The sequence below is a fragment of the Cucumis melo genome, chromosome 11, assembly GCF_025177605.1.
Source record: "Cucumis melo cultivar AY chromosome 11, USDA_Cmelo_AY_1.0, whole genome shotgun sequence".
NCBI lineage: Eukaryota > Viridiplantae > Streptophyta > Magnoliopsida > Cucurbitales > Cucurbitaceae > Cucumis > Cucumis melo.
Window position 1 is genome coordinate 15,124,854 of NC_066867.1, and position 19,947 is coordinate 15,144,800.

General features: G+C 34.8%; 1 protein-coding gene across 3 annotated transcripts; it reads left to right on the forward strand.

The window, feature by feature from the left end:
• The first annotated feature begins 4,856 nt into the window (after positions 1-4,856).
• Positions 4,857-19,373, forward strand: LOC103490438 (phototropin-2). Of its 3 annotated transcripts, XM_051091626.1 has the most exons (24): positions 4,857-5,420; positions 5,682-6,205; positions 7,120-7,302; positions 7,729-7,820; positions 7,893-8,145; positions 8,341-8,554; positions 9,069-9,139; positions 9,484-9,590; positions 9,815-9,864; positions 9,964-10,068; positions 10,178-10,237; positions 12,208-12,297; positions 12,754-12,830; positions 13,399-13,483; positions 13,864-13,944; positions 14,238-14,341; positions 14,781-14,830; positions 15,579-15,685; positions 16,662-16,784; positions 17,113-17,164; positions 17,613-17,725; positions 18,522-18,662; positions 18,846-18,961; positions 19,052-19,373. In XM_051091626.1, the coding sequence occupies exons 2-23, from the start codon at positions 5,718-5,720 to the stop codon at positions 18,957-18,959; spliced, it is 2,760 nt and encodes a 919-aa protein (XP_050947583.1). In that variant the 5' UTR covers positions 4,857-5,420; positions 5,682-5,717; the 3' UTR covers positions 18,960-18,961; positions 19,052-19,373. The 3 variants fall into 3 exon arrangements, with proteins under 3 accessions (XP_050947583.1, XP_008448153.2, XP_050947584.1); XM_008449931.3 differs by having other exon boundaries at positions 18,846-19,373; XM_051091627.1 differs by lacking the exons at positions 18,522-18,662; positions 18,846-18,961; positions 19,052-19,373 and having other exon boundaries at positions 16,662-16,789; positions 17,613-17,710.
• The last annotated feature ends 574 nt before the right edge of the window (positions 19,374-19,947 follow it).

Sequence of the window (19,947 nt, forward strand, 5' to 3'; positions counted from 1 at the left end):
GGAGAGAGATGTGAGGATTTAATTGGGAAAAGAAAAAAGAATTAATTAAAAGGAGAGAAAAGAGGGATTTGGTGAGATTTGGAGGAGGAGAGAGAAGGTGGGGTTAATTGGTGTTTAAATAAGGCCTAGGGACCCGTGCACCATAAAAACCCATCATCTTCTTCAAAAAAAAAAAAGAAGAAAAGGGAAGCTAACCCTAAATTGTTGTTGGAAACCCTAGTCGCGCCGCTGCCATCACCGCCGACCGCAGCCGCCGAGCCGCCGAGTTTTTTTGCCAGCCATCGCGTCCGAGTCGAGGTTCGCGAAGCGCAGCCGAGCCGTGTCTCTCCAGCCGATTTCTTCCGCCAGCGGCCGCCACGAAACCAGCCGTCGCAAGCCGCTCGATCAGTCGCACCGTTCGTCGTCGCACGTTGAGCGTCGCTTCCGTCTCCAGCAGTCCTCAGCGTCGAGTCATCTCGCCAAGGGTAGCCGTCGACCCACAACCCGTACGCCGTTGAGCGCCAGCAGTGGAGTTAGCCGAATCACCCCGCGCCAGCCGTTCGTGTGAAGCAGAGCCGTACCGCCCAGCCGCTTGCTCAGCCACGCCGTCGCACGCCGAGCGCCACCCATCGAAGCCGACGAAGACAAGCCGCAACTGTACTGATCTGCAACCCAGTAGATCCGCACCGACCTGCGAACCTCATCGATCCGCCCGAGTCCGGAAACCCGCACCGCGCCTCGTCATGTGTAAACCCGACCCGGCCGCGTCTGCATCGCCAGCCGAGCCGCACGCGCGCAGCACCTGCGCCCGAGCCGAGCCGCGCCTGCGCCCGAGTCGAGCCGCACCGTGTCTCCTTCCTTTCAGCCGAGCTGCCAAGCCCATTTGGAGCCACCTAGCTTTTTGGTCCTTTCCCCCACCTATCGTTGGTAAGTTTTTGGTAAGACAAATGGGTTTTTAGCGTACCCAGCCAAGACTTGAATTTTAACCTAAATAATTTAATTTTGACTAAATTAAATTATTTCTCTTAAGGAACACCTTGGACCAACTGACTTTGGAGCGTTGAATTTCTTCAGTAAGGGCTCAAGCGTTGCAACCTCGACCTAGGGTAAGTCATCTCAACTACATTTTTGGGTCTTGAGTCGTTTGGTGAATTAATTATGAAATTTGGCGTTATTAAACATTTAGGACCTCGCTGCTTGAAAAGCGCATTTTTTTTTTTTTGCTGTTAGGACTCGTCGAGTAAATCTCCAGGTAAGAGATTTCTACTACTAGCTCTACGACTAGAATCATGAGACTGCATGCATTTCTAGTTATGCAGTTGAGGACTAGACTGCATAACGATATGTTAATTAATAAGGGCATGGTGTGACTGATGACGTGATTTGATATGATAGCATGGTTTAATGTGATGATGGCTGGTTATGGCTTTATGTTTGGATTTTCGTGATGAAATGTGATATGATGATTAGACTGATATGATTTCATGATGATGTTATGTATATGTATGCTATGGTTAGGGTACCTGTTAGCTTAGCCTATTAGAGTCGTACCTGCATAGGTGTCCTTCGGGATCACCACCTATTTAGGACTGCGTAGTCCGACGGGACCGCCAGTCTAGCATGGATATAGATATGATTCGAGTGATTCGACGGGATCCTCGCAGCCCGATTGTCTTAGTGTTTCCTCCGGGTTCGTTACAGACCAGTATGTCCTAGGTGCTCCCTCGGGACACCGAAGACCAAATTCCGTTCCTACGGGAGCGCATGTTGCACGTGTTTGGGAACGTGCCAGTTTTTGGGTACCATTTTCAGGACTCTAATAGGAAGTTAACAGGCACCTAGTGGGACTAGTAGTGGGTCCCTTACTGAGTATTTTATACTCACTCTTTCCATGTCACGTTTTCAGGTAGAGGCAGGGGTAAGGGCAAGGGCAAGCTGACGGGCGACCAGAAGTGACCGTGGCGAGCCATAGGGATTTCTGCTTCCGCTTTACACCCCGTTTAAGCATTTAGTACTTGAGTTTTTGTTTTTCTTTATTTACTATTTCGTTTCTTTAAAAGTAGATAGGGCCCGAGGAGGAATTTAATTTTTGTTTACATTTCGCACATTACCTTGATTTGATTTTTCAATAAATAAAATTTCGAGGTTTTATTCATTTTAGCCAAACTTTATAACTTTAATTATGTTATTTACATTTAGTAATGACTTCGACTCAGTATAAGGAGTTGGGTCTTTACAATGTCAATGAGCTCGAACTCTTGATGATGCACAACAGGTTTGTGCAAGCTCTAATGTTGACTTATTCTAACATTTTTGCATTTGTTGTCTTTGTTTGATGTATAATTGTTTTTGTTGCAGAACCTATTGTGCTAAGATCGCCCATGATGTTTCAACAAAGAAAAGGAAAGAGTTTGTTGAGAGGGAAGCTCAACTTGATGTTGTAGTTGCTAACAAGCTTGCTAGGTTGTGTAGCCAAAGAAGATGAAACATGAAAGGCAATACTGCATGAATTGTATAGGTTGTAGACTCTTTGTGTGTTATCGCTTAAAGGAAGATTTGTAATTTGCTTCTTTCATATATATCTTCTAGTATGACATTGGATCATGATTCATGTGAGTCTTTCGATGTATAACAATGATAGATTAATATTTCATTTATTAGACAAAATCGCTTTTCCTAGAATAAGTGATCATATTGGTGTGTAACAATAAGTTGATTATTTTGTAATTTGAAGGTATTGATTTTCATACCGTAAATTTAAGGATGACGACTTATGTTCTAATTTTTGTTCGTTATATAGTGGAGTATGGAAAAAAATAAAGTGAATTTTCGTTTTATGTTTTAGTTATTTTTCTAATTTCGCAAACATATTGTAAGCATCTTATGCACATCTCGATGACCCTAATTTGCGCAAACACATGTTTATTATCTTGCACACATCTCGTACATTTCAAACTTTTATTATGCGTTCCAAAATCAAATTTCTAACTCTAGTCCTTTGGAGTCATTTTATGCATGTTTAGGAAGCCTCTTAGGTTCATATCTATTACCTCGCACATTCCAAACTTCATCTTGCACATTCTAAAATTTTACTATGCATTCCAAAATCGAATTTCTAACTCTCATAAGTCCTTTAGATTGCTTTTTTGCATGTTTAGGAAATCTTTTAAGTACATGTATATTATCTCGCACATTCTAAACTCTTACTATGCGTTCCAAAATCGAATTTCTAACTCTATTAAGTCCTTTGGAGTCATTTTATGCATGTTTAGGAAGCCTTTTAGGTACATATGTATTATCTTGCACACCTCTCGCATATATTTTGCACACATCTCGCATGTTTCAAACTTTTACCAATGTTCCAAAATCGAATTTCTATCTCTCTTAAGTCATTTAGAGTGCTTTTACGCATGTTTAAGAAGCCTTAGCTTTTAGGTACATATGAATTATCTCACACACGTTCCAAACATTTACTTTGTGTCCTAAAATCAAATTTATATCTCTAAGTCCTTTGACATGCTTTTACACATGTTTAGGAAGTCTTTTAAGTACATGTGTATTATCTCGTACACATCTTGCACATTTTAAACTCTTACTATGTGTTCCAAAATCGAATTTTTAACTCTCTCAAGTCCTTTGGAGTCATTTTGCGCATGTTTAGGAAGCTTTTTAAGTACTTATGTATTATCTCACACATATCTTGCACACATTTCGCACGTTTCAAACTTTTACTATGTGCTCCAAAATCGAATTTTTATCTCTCTTAAGTCATTTGGCGTGCTTTTACCCATGTTTAAGAAGCCTTTTAAGTATATGTATATTATCTCGCATACATCTCGCACATTCTAAACTTTTACTATGCGTTTCAAAATTGAATTTCTACCTCTCTTAAATTTTTAGTTACAAATTTTTATCTCGCAAGCAACAACAAAATCAGTAAATAACACTTGAAAATACAACAAAAATCAATAAACATTTTAATGTAAAAGATGTATAACAACTTTTTTTTGCTTAGTTACTCATATCAAATTTTGGCAACCAAGATCAATTTACAAATTAGAAAATTTAATTAAAAAACCAAAAACTTATAAGGGAAAAAAAAGTAGAAATCACATAATAGTTTCTACGCAAAGAACAATTTCCAAAAAAAATCAACAAAGAACAATTTACTACAATAGTTGGAGTTTGAGAAAATTTTCTAATTTGTAAGAAAAATGATGCCCACTGCCATCCAAGTCTCCATAGTCGTCGTTATCCACCCTTCGATTATTTCGCCATTACTCTCAAGAAGTTAAAAAAAAAAATCCAAAGTAAAGCAAAGAGAAAAAAAATCCAACTCTTCCATTTTGGAGCTAAAAAAAAAAAGAAGAAAAGAAAAAGAATATTTGAACGCTGACAACAAAAATCAATAAGCAACCTGGAAATTATATCCTAAAACCAAAATAAAGGTTTAAGTTGTTGTTGAAGATGAAGTAGTTGCATCCAAATGGTTGAAAAACTCCGTCCAATAGTTCGTGTGCCGCCATATGAAGTGTGTGATCAATGGTTAAAGTTCAAATTTTCCTCTTGATCAATGCAAGAAGAAAAAGAGCGAGGGAGAAGGAAAATAATTGTATAAAGTTGATTTTTAGGGTTTTTTTTTTTTTTTTTTTTTTTTAACTTAAGGGCAATATAAACTTTTCACATGCTTATCTGTCCTAAAAATCATGTTTTTAAAAACTCATCCCTTTGCTCTTTATCCTCCTAAAAATAATCTTATTTTTTACAATTTCCCTACAAAATTTTCAATATTTAATTGACTAAAGATATTTTTGAAATTATAATTTCTTTTGTTTAATCATATAAGCAACAATCAGGAACATGTCTAAGAACATCATCGAAGTCCAAGCAACGGAAAAGCTGTTAGAATTATTGTAATCAAGAAACTTGGGGTTCAATTTTTCAAAGATTAGTACGTGGAGAAACTTGTTTCATGCGGTCCTGGAGGCTCTGTGGCCTCACATATCTTCAGTCCAAATCTTTCCCTTTATTTTACTTTATTTCATTTTGTTTCTCTCGTGGGGAAATCTGATAAAGAGACAAGACTATGGATAAACCGAGCCAAATCAACGGCCATCCTGAGATTTGCTCCATTTTACATGGGGTATGCAATACGGTTGGGTGGGAGGCATATTTATTGGCCAATTGGGACTTTATCTTGAACTGGCATCCCCTACTGCACACCACCTGTTCGATCAAACTCCTCACTCAGTTTTTGTGTCTGAAATTTCACCCTGACACCTTGAAATGATTTCTGGGTTTTCATAATTCACTTGAAAGGCTCTCAATTGTACAAAGTTCCAATTTCTGGGAGCTTCTGCTTCTGGTTCTGCTTACTTCACCCGCTTCAAAAGGGGGGGTTCACTCTGTTTTTCCCTTTCACGTATAATTGAATCATGCAGGTATTGCCTTTTGGCCTCCTGATTGTCTGCCACTCTCTTCTGCATTTTCTGCATTTTTGTTGTTTTTTGCATGCTTGGTTTGTCGGGAAGACGAATAATGCTTTCTGTTTTCAGTTCTTAGTCTCTTTTGTACTTGGCTTTCCCAAGCTTTTCCATTGTCAAGTTCTGTTTTTGACCTTTAATAATATTGTGTCAGATTTCTCACCCTTTTTGAGTATCTTGGTGACATCCCAGTAGTATTAATTTGACATTACTTCGTAGGCTGTTTTGTTCACAAACTGAAAAGAGACGTTGATAATGGAGGACAAGCAAGGTATGAGCAGTACCAAGCCTACCGACAAATGGATGGCAATTGACAGAGAATCAAACACAACAAACACTCCTGGAAATGAATCAAAAGAAGACAGAAAAAGCTTGCAATCTTCTTCCATAGTATCAACAGAAGCAAACATAGCAGAAAGGGCGGCGGAGTGGGGACTGGTGGTGGAGACAAACGTGGAAGAAGGCAGTTTCAAGGCCATCGTGGGGAGAGCATCTGGGGAAGGAGGGGGCAGCAAAAGATCATCTGAGAAAATCAGTGGTTCAGGAAGAACTTCAAGCTTTAGCAATGAAACCTCGGGAGTTTTTCCAAGGGTGTCACAAGAGTTGAAGGATGCTTTGGCTTCTTTGGAACAGACATTTGTGGTCTCTGATGCCACAAAACCAGACTGCCCCATCATGTATGCGAGCAGTGGTTTCTTTGGCATGACTGGTTATGCTTCAGAGGAGGTCATCGGAAGGAACTGGTAAGATGAATTCGCTTAAAAGAAGAGAATAAAATAAAAGAAAGGATCTTTTTGGAGTAAAAGATGTCTGATATTTAAAGGCAAACTAAGAGATGTTCAATTCTGGGTCAAACAGTAGAAGGCAAAAAAGATACCCAATAAAGATGTTCATTTATAATTATTTACTTATTTTCAGAAAACGTTAACCTATGTTGCCTGCTCTCTTAACGGCAAAATGCAGAGAGTGGTAGTATTACTGATATTTCTTTTTAAACCCTTTTTTTAATTAACACAAAAAAACAAAATTTTGCTTTTTTATTTAGTGGGTGATAAATTTCTAATTTTCTGGGAATTATTCAAGGTCAAAACGAGTTTCCATATGTAGTTCCCATTGAATTAATAATAAACTTTTATAAAAAATGAAAAGAGAAAAAAAAAAAAAGAAGAAGAAGAAAGAATAATAAACCAACAGATGCCCAAAAGGAGGCGTCGTGATAATAAGTTTAAAATTTTGACAAGCTAGTCATGGAATCATTCGAAAGAAGCACAGAAAGAGCTTTAGATTTTCCAGAAAAAACCCTAAAAAGTTCAATTGCAGACATAATGTGGAATACCCAGATGCATCTTGCTCGAATTTACTATAATGCTATTTCTAGTTTTTTGATGGAGCATCACCTGCGTAGTGTGGGTACTGGTCGAATAACCAGTTTTCCAAATCTTGGGTGAAATGCTAAATGCATTGCATGTTCAAGGTGGCTGGAAGCCTGGGTTTCAAATGGGGCACAGTAAAATCAAAGTTATCTGGAAGCAAATCTCTAAATTTCATACTTGGGTGCTGACGGACTGTTGGTGTTTTCTGTTTTCTGTTTTTCTTTCTTTCTTTCTTTCTTCTTCTTCTTCTTCTTCTTTTTTTTTTTTTTTGTATTGGGTGGCAGCCGTTTTCTTCAGGGACCAGAGACAGACCAGAAAGAAGTCGACAAAATTCGATATGCAGTGAAAAACGGCAAAAGCTATTGCGGGAGGCTTTTGAACTACAAGAAGAATGGCACTCCTTTCTGGAATCTTCTGACAGTCACGCCTATCAAGGATGACAATGGCAATACTATCAAATTTATTGGGTTTGATTTCTTCTTCGTCTTTTGACCTTGATGATTCATACTATAAAATGATCGGGATTTTCTTGGTTTCCTTCGGTTCTCCCTCAGTTTAACGGTGCTGTGTAATCTTCACCCGCATTTCCTGTTTAAAGTTTAAATTAACTGGCTTGCTGTTTCTTCTGCGTAAGAACAGAGTAGTCTAAGCTTGTCTTTTGAAGCTTTCTTGGTTACTGTATCTGTGCCGTCATGCCATGAAGTATTTTGTTTCAAACTGTTACGGGTCATGCCTATGCTTTTGCTGTGGCTGAATTTGAATAATCATAATAATAAAACTTGGACCTTCTAAAATGCAATGGGAATAAAGAAAGTCATGCATGCCCACAAGATTCTGAGTGCAGTCAACTGTGATGAACTAAGAAATTGAAGAATGGTATTTTTCTTTGGCAGTATGCAGGTAGAAGTAAGCAAGTACACAGAAGGCATAAATGATAAAGCGTTACGACCGAACGGGTTGCCAAAGTCATTAATCCGTTATGATGGTAACTGATCCTTCAAATTTCTATGGAATATGATGCTACCTGCACCTTTAATTTTCACTCTTGATGTTTCAGCTCGCCAGAAGGAAAAGGCAATAGTTTCCATCACAGAGGTTGTTCAGACAGTGAAGAATCCTCGATCTCGAGCTATCAGTCATGACACTACTAGAAAAAAAGAAGATTTGGAAAAGTTCAATCTTGACTATGTTCATCCAAAATCAGTTGAAGCTGCAACTAATACACCGGGTAGACAAACTCCTCTACAAGACCTCAAAGATGATGGGTTAGGAAAAAAACCTAGGCTATCAAGTCGAGTTTCTTTAATGGGGTGAGTTATTCATACAGGATTGTTGATTGTTTCACTGTGTTGATGGCCTTGGCGGTTGAATATTTAATTTCTTTGGAGCCTTCAATTGGTTCTTTATTTCATAACTACACAGACTAATTGGTTGGCCAATATCACTTGTAATTATCGCTTTGTAGTACTTGATTTCAGGATATTCTTTGTTATGCTTTATTGCAGTTTCAAAGGGAAATCTCTAAGCAGTGCAAGGAAGCTTGAAGTAACAGATTTTGAACCAGAAATTTTGATGACCGATGAAATGGAACGGACTGATAGTTGGGATCGTGCTGAAAGAGAAAAGGATATTCGCCAAGGAATTGATTTAGCTACCACATTGGAGCGAATTGAGAAAAATTTTGTTATTACTGATCCAAGGCTTCCTGATAATCCAATTGTAAGGCCACTTTCTCTTACAGTAGAAGAGGTTATAATATACTGGATTTGATAGCGTTGAGTAAGCATGAATTTGTTAATCATAGATGTGGAAGAATATTCAGTTAGTCGTGGAAAAGCAAAAATTAGTTCATAATGTATATATCTAGTATTTTGTTATTTCTTTTGGGGAAATTAACACATGTTAGTCCCTTTTAAACTAAAACCAAATATGTTATGAATCTTACTGAAGAAAATTATTCATTCATGAAAATTACTCAATGGATCTTGTAAAATTTCCCCCGTAACTAAGAAATCATGTCTCAACAAAGAACTGCTGCTATCAGAGTGCATCTTTGACTAACAGAATCGTGCCTCATTATCTTTCTTAATCAATGTACTAGGAAGTCACAATCTCTGATCATGTTTAAACTGCATAGTGTAATATAGCTTGCAAATATGAAATCTTAGGTTTCTGGTTAGTGCAGTAGAGGAAAATCAGTGCTCCTTAAAAATAACTCTGCTCTTGTATGCAGATCTTTGCATCAGACAGCTTTCTTGAATTGACGGAATATACACGTGAAGAAATTTTGGGACGAAACTGTAGGTAGGGACATCATTACATATTTGATTCATTTTTTATTTATTTATTTTTTCTTGTTCAGTTTTGGAATAAAAAGTATTTTTGTGTTTATTTTCTACTTTAAATCGAGTCCTTTAAGTTTCACTTAATCTTTCCATACTTTTTCATGGCATCCTTTATTCCTCTTTCCCCCTCTTTGGGGTGTTACAGAAAGTTATCAGTCTGTGCCTTGCTCGACATGAGTGAAAAAAACTTCATAATTTTCAAGATGAATCTGCTTAAGTATAGAACCAGCTGGGAACAAATGAACTTTATCCGAAAAGTTTTGTTTCACAATAAATGCAGTACATTTCTCATTTATCCCACAGGTTCCTTCAAGGACCTGAAACAGACCAAGAAACTGTCTCAAAGATAAGGGATGCCATTAGGGAACAAAGAGAAATAACTGTTCAGTTGATCAACTATACCAAGACTGGTAAGCAGATTCTGTGATTTTATGGTGATGAATCAACTGTAATGAGTTTTACTTGTCAATGTTACTGCCGTTTTTGGAGTTAGTTTGAATGCTCATAATTGGTGTACATTTTTTTAAAGTTCAAGTTGATATTGTGCATTTCGAAGAAGATTTGAACTTCGAAACCTTTTGCATTACATCATTTAGCAGCAGTTTGTAAATGTACCTGATTTTTTGAATTATAGGTAAAAAGTTCTGGAACTTGTTTCACTTGCAACCAATGCGTGATGAAACGGTAACTATTAGAACCTTCTTCTGGATCATCATTTGATAGTGAATTTCAAATTATCATTCTGCAAATTCTATACGAATTAAAATTTTATTATTTGTATAGGGAGAGCTTCAGTATTTTATTGGTGTTCAACTAGATGGAAGTGGCCACGTGGAACCTTTGCAAAACCGTCTTTCTGAGACAGCAGAGATGCAAAGTGCCAAGCTGGTATAGGTCCATTTTTACCCTTTTTTTGTTAAAAAATATTAAAAATTTAATATTGAGCATCAGCATCTGATAATTTTTTATCATTTGTTTGTCTTATTCCTATTATTAGGTTAAAGCCACTGCGGAGAATGTTGATGAGGCTGTCCGTGAACTTCCTGATGCCAACTTGGTAAGGTATTTCTTTTGCTCTATGTTTGAATTTGACAGAACTAACTAATTTCTTTATTGCTACGAATACTGAATCTCTGTTTTTTTCTTTTAGTGCATATGTATCTGTACGTATGTGTCTAAGGACAAGAGAATGTATACATACATTCTCAGATTATATATTTGAGAATGTATGTATGTATGTATGGAAAATTGTCAAAAATAGCAAAATCGACAGAATATTTACATTTTATAGAAAAATTAATTATAATGATCTTTTGTTTTTAGTGGTTTTTTCTATGGAATGTAAATAGTTTGTTTGTTTTTTATTATTTTTGAAAAAACCTTTATATATATATGCTTGTTTATTTTTTGTTTTCTTTCCTCAAATCATATTTTTCTCTTATTTTCTCTTTTATACTAAAAAAATGCGATAATTTTTTTTATTTTTTAAAATGAAAAACAAAATTCTTTTCTTTTCTTTTTTATTTTCTTCTTCTTTTTTTCATTTGAGAAATAATTCTTCTTGCATTTTCTTTTTGAAAACTGAAACATGACAAATTATTATGCAACACATTGAGTTTTATGATATATAATATATACTAGTTTGATACGACGGGTGTTGATGTGTTGTATAATGTTTTAAATGTAAATTAATTAAAAAAGTTCCATAACCTGAAGACAAGAGGTCACTGGTTGAAATCACCTCAGCTCCAAAATGTACTAAAAAGTTAAATTAGTTGGAGAGAAAAACTTTGAATTTAATTTTAGTTTTTAAATAAGAAATTAATTATTTACCATTCACTAAAATGTATATATTATTAAGATAATATAAATAAAACATGACAATATGGACAAACCTAAACCTTCAAATTATTATTTTTATTGTGATTGGCATCATTTTATTGCCTAGTTATATTTTATTTATATCATTTGATTACTTGATGTCAAGCTTCGATTTAAACAAACCTAGTAGTTTTCAAATTTTGAATGAATTATTTAATAGTTTAAGAAATTTATATTTTTAAAAATTTTGATTTGGATAATCTAAAGGGTTTTTCAAGAATAATAAAAAAATACAAATTATTTATACTTTATGGCAAAAAAACACTAAAGAACAAAAACTCATTACAGTTGATTTTGACATAAAAAGTAGTTTGTCCATTTTGACATTTTTGACAATTTCTCCTCCATATCAAACTTTATTTTATATAGTCTTTTCAATTTCTTAAAACCTTCATATTAGTTATTTTGTAATTAAAAAAAATATTTTTATTTTGATTTGGATAGATTTGATTAAAAACCTTAATTTAAACTATTTTTATTATTTTGTATTAATTATTCAATAACAACAAAATATTATTCTAAATTTTTATTTGGAAAGGGTTGATTACCTACCTAATTTCATAGGTTATTATTATTTTTTTGAAGAGCGCATATGTAATTTAAATCAAACTACTACTTTATTTTTTACTCGAATTAAGTTTTTATAAATTAAAAAATATATATTTTTATTAGTACGTATTTGATTACCCACTTTTAATTTAAACCAAAATGTCTGACATGACCATACTCTTGAAGGTTCGATCCGCAGTCCCAGCTGTACTAAAAAATAAATTTAAAACCAAAATACCAAATTTTTCTATCTTTTTAATCATTTTAATAATGATCTAGTAACTAAAACATTATTGTTATTTTTTTATTTTGATTTGAATAGATATACCTACTGAATTTCAAGTATTAATTTGAAATAAAATATTATTTATTAATTTGTTAATTTGTTAAAAATATTATTCTGATAGGTTTGATTACCTGCCTAATGTTTATATATGCATTTAAAAACTTTATGTTAATTCTTATTTTGCTAAACAAGGTATGAGTATGAAAATCTAATTTAGTCATATATTTTAAAATTTTATATTAATCCTTAGTTTGCTAAACAAGCTATGAGTATGAAAATATAATTTAATTATCCAACTGGTTTTGTTTCAGAGACCAGAAGATTTGTGGGCAATTCATTCTCAACCAGTCTTCCCAAGGCCTCACAAGAAGCATAGTTCTTCTTGGACTGCTATACAGAAGGTTATGCATAATTGTTTTCTTTTATAATCTCTGCAAAATTGTTGATATTTTGCCACTGCTCATTTCTTTTCTTGTTACAATGACTGAACTTTCTCGACAAATATTTACTTCTCATGTTGCTTCCAAAGTTCTTCTAGACTTCACACTTTTGTGTTATAAGGTTTTAAATCCTGTAAACAGCAATGAATCACCAGAAAGTATATTGATTCTAGCTTCCTGATTCTTCCTAATTCTTGCCTTGGAGGAATTTTTATTTCGTCCATAGATTTTAGAACTAGCTTAATAGTTTCCCTCTCTCATTAGGGAGGGACTTATAGTCCACAAAAGTAGATGAGGCAATTGTGGTATCTTTAACCCAGGACATTGTTTTCAGAAATATTTTCACTGGTTTTGCTTCTTGCTAAGGTTTCCGTCTTGACAATTTTATTTATTTATTTCATTAAATCTTTTTTGTAGATTATACGACGTGGTGAAAAAATTGGACTCCAACATTTTAAACCAATTAAACCACTGGGGTGTGGAGACACTGGCAGGTAATGTAGTGTAATACTCTATTACCACATGCATTGTACATGATTATTTCTTTTTTACTTTGTTACATAATACGTTCTAATTAAATTAATTAAATACAAATAACTAAAATTATCTTAATCTGTTTATGCTTTACGTTTATTGTAAGTTTTTCTTAATTATTCATCATTGCATTTTTTACTGCAATTATGTAACAATTATCACTTCTATTGTTTTTATTACTATTTTGCTACATTAAACCAATGTTCGACAAATGAAATTGATAAGCAATAAAAAAGTTTGAAGTGAACATATTTTCTTTTAGATACCTCCTCTATGAGAATGGAGGAAGAAAATATATCTGAAGAACCACACAGTATCAGCCTTTGAGAAGTACGGCCATCATAGTCTATCTGGGGCTAGGACACTGCTATTTGGACTTCTCTTTTTACCTGACAGTGTCGCCTGCCATTTTTTTTAGACTTCTAGAAATTATACCATCTGGTTCCTTTTGGAAATTTTGTAATTTGTGTTTTCGTCATTGTTAATTTTGCACATGCCCTGATAACTTATGCAGCATATTTGCTGCAGTGTTCATCTGGTGGAACTTCTAGGTACAAGTGAACTTTATGCCTTGAAAGCAATGGAGAAATCAGCACTCTTGAATAGAAACAAGGTCTTATAAGAAAGCCATGGTTTGATTACTATAATACCCTCATATTTCTGCTTCATAAATTTGTTTGCAATCATAGAGTGGATTGAAAGAAATTGATTTTTGTCGGTTTATGCTTTCTTCAACGCTCTTCAAAAGCTTGGTAGTGTTCACTATTGCATCACGAAAACTTCATGAGTCTCAAATCACTGGGACCTATAAGATTAAGAGAGACTTTGCTCATAAACCTATCTGAAAATTGGATGGATGGTTGCAGATGCTTCAGTATAATATCAAAGGGTTTTGAATGAATAAACCTACTAGTTATGTAGCGTTTAGCATCATCATTTTATCACCTTGCCCCAACTTTGAACAGTAATTTGTGATTAATTGTTTCTCTGTAGGTCCACAGAGCATGCATTGAAAGGCAAATCATTGCGCTTCTGGATCATCCTTTTCTTCCAACACTGTACACTTCATTTGAGGTTCAAACATGTCTTATTTCATCTCTGTTTTCCATTTTAATTCTATCACATTTTAGAACTAGTCTTGGTCATTCTTACAGATATGGAATACTTATGAATTTTAACAAGAATTCTAACTAGGAATGCACAACTATGCATGCTTTGACAATTGCAAAAAGGATTTGGTTCAAAGTCACGCGGCTTATTATAATGTTAAGAGCTGTTCCCATAAGGAAATATTCTGCATGTCATGTGTTATCTGACACTCTTGAGACAGATTTCATGGATAAACTTTGTTTGTGTTCTTTTTTCAGACCCCTACACACGTTTGTTTGATAACAGACTTCTGCCCTGGTGGGGAGTTATTTGCATTGCTTGATAAGCAACCAATGAAAATGTTTAAAGAGGATTCTGCAAGGTATTCCTTTTTTATCAACACAAAAAGTTCGTAAAATGTTTCATCAAACAATTTAGGAATTGGATCTATTTCTTTGCTTTACAATTTTTGGAAGTCAGCGTGATACTAAGTTCGTGATATGTGGCAAAAGGAACTTCAAATATGCATTATGGTTTTAACCTAATTTCTTGAAGGAGCTTTTGTGCTGTAAGATAAGGAAAAAGAAAAAATGAAGCCTTGAATTAGTAGAACATCGTTTTCATTTTTTCTTCCAATAGGAAATGAGTTTATGATGGAGACGAAATTGATGAGGCCCAAACATTACAGTGTTATGTATAACGATGACTTAGTTTGTTTTTTATCATGGATAAATATATTATCTTAGCTCAGTCTAGCAATATGTTTCTTTCATTCAAGACATCTTGAAACTCATCTTGTTATGGCCCATTCTCATCTTCAGGTTCTATGCGGCAGAGGTTGTCGTTGGCTTGGAATATCTTCACTGTCTAGGTAACATTGATGTTTCAGTTCATTCGATTTCATCTGACATACATACCATATTTCTTCCTATTCTTTTGAAGCTTTGAGTGCAGTTGTCTGAGAATAACATCAACTTACAGTAGGTTTTCTGAAGATAATGATCGCTATTCAAGAACATCGACTTCATTTATAAAGATGACACAGATTTAAAGATTCATTATTTCCCTCATCAACCCCAAACCTTTTTTCTTTTGGGTTAAGGAAACATTTCATTAAGAATGGAGGACAATCGAGAGCGATGGAAGGACAGGATGCCTAACCAAGTTTAATCACTAATAAGGAGTGTGAAGGAAAATGAAACCATCCTCGATTGATATGAATAATCTCAAAAATCATGAGTAGGTGTCCCTGCTTCTCATGATTTTTAGGCCAAGAAGACAATGTTCTCCTTGACTTCCTATGGTCCTTAAGACGCCCTAAAAAGTCCTCATCTTTTCTCTCTTTAAGTCTGCAGCTAAGTGAAATTGGACCTAAGATGCCATTACCAAATTTTATTGCTAGTGCTTACTATTTTGGTCAATTTAGAACTCCAAATAATTCTGGTAAAGGGCTTAGGAATAATCTTCATGTTACTCATACGGGAGTTAAAACATAGATTTACTGTAACTGGATACTAGTTAATCTCAATACTCATGATATGAAAGATCTACTATATGACAAGATAAAGTGTGTTGTTAATTCGATAAAAGCATTCAACTTCCTTTATGATTTTGTGCAGGAATCATTTACCGGGATCTGAAGCCTGAAAATATTCTTCTCCAGAAAGATGGCCATGTTACGCTTGCTGACTTTGATTTATCACTTGTGACATCCTGCAAACCGCAGGTGCATCCCAATTTCTTATACAACCATCTTAAGACCACTTCTTTTTAATAATATCCAAGGCTTTCATATTCTTCAAGTTATAAAAAGGTGTTAATTATATGAAACAAGCCTTAAGCCATACATCATCCCATTCATGACAATAGTCACATCAAACTATTCTGGGGCATGCCATATTCATGGTTTGGAGGCAGTGGAACTTTGGAAGGGTGGATGCCTAAAATAGGCCAATTAAGTAGCTGCACTTTTTCAAATATAAACTCTACTAGACATCTTAGTAAATGTAAGTGTAATACAAGTGGAGTGTATATGATAGAACACTAGGCAATGTGTTCTAGTATATTCATATATTTCCAAAATGATTACAAGGAAATTCAAACCACAGCCTTTTCGCAATAAACAACCAAAGAACAAACCACAAAACAACATAGAAACTAAGTAAAGACAGAAAATAAAATTACTAAACCAAACTGAACACAATTTCCTCTGCGCTCCCTGCTCTCCAGGAAACAGCAGCCCACTTTACCAGAATAAAACTTCCCCCTTCTGTTTTCCCCCTTCCACGTCTTTTAACTCCTCCGTCCATAACTCCCTCCTTCCATAACTAACTGTGGTCCCCACCAAGTTGGTTCTCTCTCCCACTACTTTCTCCCTTATCCATATGTGCTACTCCCTTTTTTTTCTTTCTACTATATTGCAAAATCATTGGTGGTCTATCAGTATAGTCCATTGACATTGAGGTGAGAAAAAATCTAATTATGAGGATTCTAGTCCATGAGCTGCTCTAAAATTCTAAAACGCTTCTATGTAATATTGAGCTTACTGAAGATGGAGCCATTAAAACCAAGTTATTTCATGCCTTATGCTAGTTATTACCCATGAAAAATTTCTTGGCATCAGATTTAGATATAATGATTTGCTAGTCATGTGGCATACACTCGAGTAAACTTCCATTCTAATTGCTTTCATGGAATTTTAGATTGTGAAGTATCCATTGCCTCAAGGTAGAAGGAGATCTCGAAGTCAACCACCACCAGTATTTGTTGCAGAGCCGATCACACAATCTAATTCTTTTGTTGGAACTGAAGAGTATATTGCTCCTGTATGGTGAATCCCCACTATCTGTTCAGTTACTTTATTACTAATTTTATTGGATTAATTTGTAAAATAAGTCATATTCTGCATGATGCGGAACACTAATAAACAGAAGTAATTCAAACTCTAAAGACTAGCCACATAGATCTTGATAATTTGGTCTTGCCATTTTATGATTTGAATTTCGATTTTCCTCAAATTTGAGAGAACATTGTGGAAAGAGACATGCTTTCTTGGATATCTTTTGCAACAGAGCATAATAGTAGTTATTAGATTGCATCTTCAACTACATTGAACTAGTTCTTCTCAAGTCCTTATTGGTACATCAATTGCAGGAAATTATAACAGGGGAAGGCCACAGCAGCTCGATCGATTGGTGGGCTCTTGGTAAGACGATGCTGAACTAATCAAGATTATTTGCCTATTCCTCTTTGCACTTCCCCTTTCTAATTTTTTCTATAAACAAAGTTGTGAATATGGCACTATAATGGATCAATCATTTTGATCAAACTACTAATGCCACAATATTACCCCAGATTTATATTTATGACAACTGAAAGTTGTAAACATCGTGAGAAGATGATCATGTTGCATAAATACATTCCTGTTGATAATCTTTGCAATTGATTTGGTTGAATTTTAGCTAAGTATATTTCCTTCATTAATGAAATAAAAAAAAAATATTGTTAGTTTGCTACCTGTTCCCATATGTATATCATCGAATTATTATCCTCCGCATCTATTTTTGTTGGATAGACTTCTCCTTAATTTACTTTTAAATTTTTTGTGATGGTTTTCTAGTTCACGACTTGAAATGGTTGTGTTTGGGTTCCAGGTATATTGTTGTATGAGATGCTTTATGGTCGCACACCTTTCAGGGGAAAGAACAGGCAGAAGACTTTTGGTAACATCTTGCACAAAGATCTCACCTTCCCAAGTAGCATTCAGGTAACGTAAAGTAATACATCTTTCTGATATATTACTTGATGCGCTGATTCTTTCATTTAATATCGTATTACTTGCATTATTTCAAGTTTATAAACGCCACAAGAAGGCTTCAATCGTTATCTTCAGTCAGTATAATATTCTCATATCATTTAAGCAATAATATGAAGCTAGATATCGATAAAAATCAGTATACATACGGTTGTAAGGATCATTTTAAGCCTATTATTTACTTTAGAAAAGAGTTCAGTTTTTATTCACGTTTGGTGTTCACCTAATAGATTTTACAGTCGTGTAGCCTAAATTTACACGAGAACCATTAAAGTCTACAACTCTATTCCTAGAGAAACTGTTTTTAAATTTTGTTTCGAGGAAAGTAGGTATGAAGAATCATTTTAAACAAGCACGTGAAGTTACTTTGGATGAGGTTAATTGACTTGCTAAAGAAGAGACTTCGAACAGAAAGAAGAATGCTAATGTACATAGTAGTCTAATTGGCATTAAATGGTTAAAAAATGTCTGGGGTTCGACGAACACATAATTATTGGTCTTGTTACAATCAGCCGTAGGTGGCCGTTTATCATCCACTGGCCTAAAGTATTATGTTTCTTTTACAAACAACTCAAGCGCATGTTCATTATGTTGGAAATATGGAGGTATATGGGTTCTTATTAGATCAATTCACAAGCATTGCTGGACATTGATACCTGTTGAATGCATTAAACTTGAGTTTTTTAACTGGTGCTTTCCAATTCCATGCTTTCCCAAAAATCTACCTACTGATTTTTATTTTTTTCAGGTAAGTCTTGCAGCAAGGCAGTTGATCAATGCATTGCTACAGAGAGACCCTGCCAGACGTTTAGGATCAAGTACAGGTGCAAATGAAATCAAACAGCACCCCTTTTTCCAATCAATTAACTGGCCACTGATCCGGTGTATGGTACGGATGCTCTCTACTTTCAAAACTCATATTGTGCTTGAGAGGAGCAGCAACGACGCTTAAAAAACCTGTAGCGAACTTGGCTGTCAATGATATTTCAAAGAATATAAAAATTTTCAACTCTTGATCAGCCATTAATAGAGATGACGTTCTTAACATCTATTTGTTTCTTTTGGTATGTAGGTCCCGCCACCATTAGAATCACCTCTTCAACTTACTGGAAAAGATGGAACAACCAAGTCTGTAAACTGGGAAGATGATGGTGTGCTTAGCTCAATGGATGTGGATTTTTTCTGAAGGTTCTCACCAGAATAAACTCAGACATGCATTGACGTGGTTAGTTTTTACCTGTTAAAAGTTGGTAACTGTCTTTATGCTCGACTGTTTAGGCCTGTATATGTTCAAGTTTATCACCATTGCTCGTAGTGGGTTAGTCCCGGTTCTTTACTGGCATACTCGACCACGCCAATAGTTGATATTTGTTAATTGTGAGGCTGCCTTCATCGTGATTGAAGTTTCGGTATCACCAGGATGGGATGACAGGTGATTTGTATTTCGTGTGATCATAATCCTTCTTTTATTTTATGTGTTTGTATCTAGTCTTTAAGTGTTTGTATCTACTCGTCGTACCTAACTACTGTCCATACCATGAGGAACAAATAATAAAATTCTCCACAATAAATGACCAGTACTTCGTTTGTTTTATCAAAATTTGATTTGATTCAAATAAGCAAGATTCATCAAGACAAAACCATTGCCATCTCAAATGATGGAAAAATCTTTGGAAGCCTGTTTTTGATTAGTGACATTCAAAGATTATTTGGTTGTCTCTTGAACTTCTTCTCATGTCTTCTTGTAGCATTTTGAATCAAATGGACAATCAAATGTTATTTCTTACAAGGTGGTTGTCCAAGATTTAAAATTATGAGCAGAGAAGTCTGGACATATTGGATCTGGTGTCAAATGCTTATAGGAATCGCAAGTCTTTTTGGTCTTTTTTATGCCATTTGGTATTAGAAATCTCATGGTATTGTCATTACTTTGTAATGTAGCTTCTCAACTAATAATAATAATAATAATAATAATAATAATAATAATAATAATAATAATAATAAAAAAGACATAATATAGAAAAGGAAGGAAACTATATTTTAATATTAAAGTTCAAATCTTGTGTTTATGTTCTCTAAATTTCTACAACCATTTTGTTATTCTTTTATGCCTTGAAAAGTTCCTACGTGGACTTTCATTAAAAATTGTGTTGCTTTTGTTCTCTAAATTTTTA

Bases quoted from the DNA above. Each gene is read 5' to 3' on its own strand.
- LOC103490438 (XM_008449931.3), top strand. From the start codon at position 5,718: ATGGAGGACAAGCAAGGTATGAGCAGTACCAAGCCTACCGACAAATGG. The intron at 10,069-10,177 runs GTATAGGTCCAT...TCCTATTATTAG, and splicing joins AGATGCAAAGTGCCAAGCTG to GTTAAAGCCACTGCGGAGAA. The intron at 15,686-16,661 runs GTGCATCCCAAT...ATGGAATTTTAG, and splicing joins TGACATCCTGCAAACCGCAG to ATTGTGAAGTATCCATTGCC.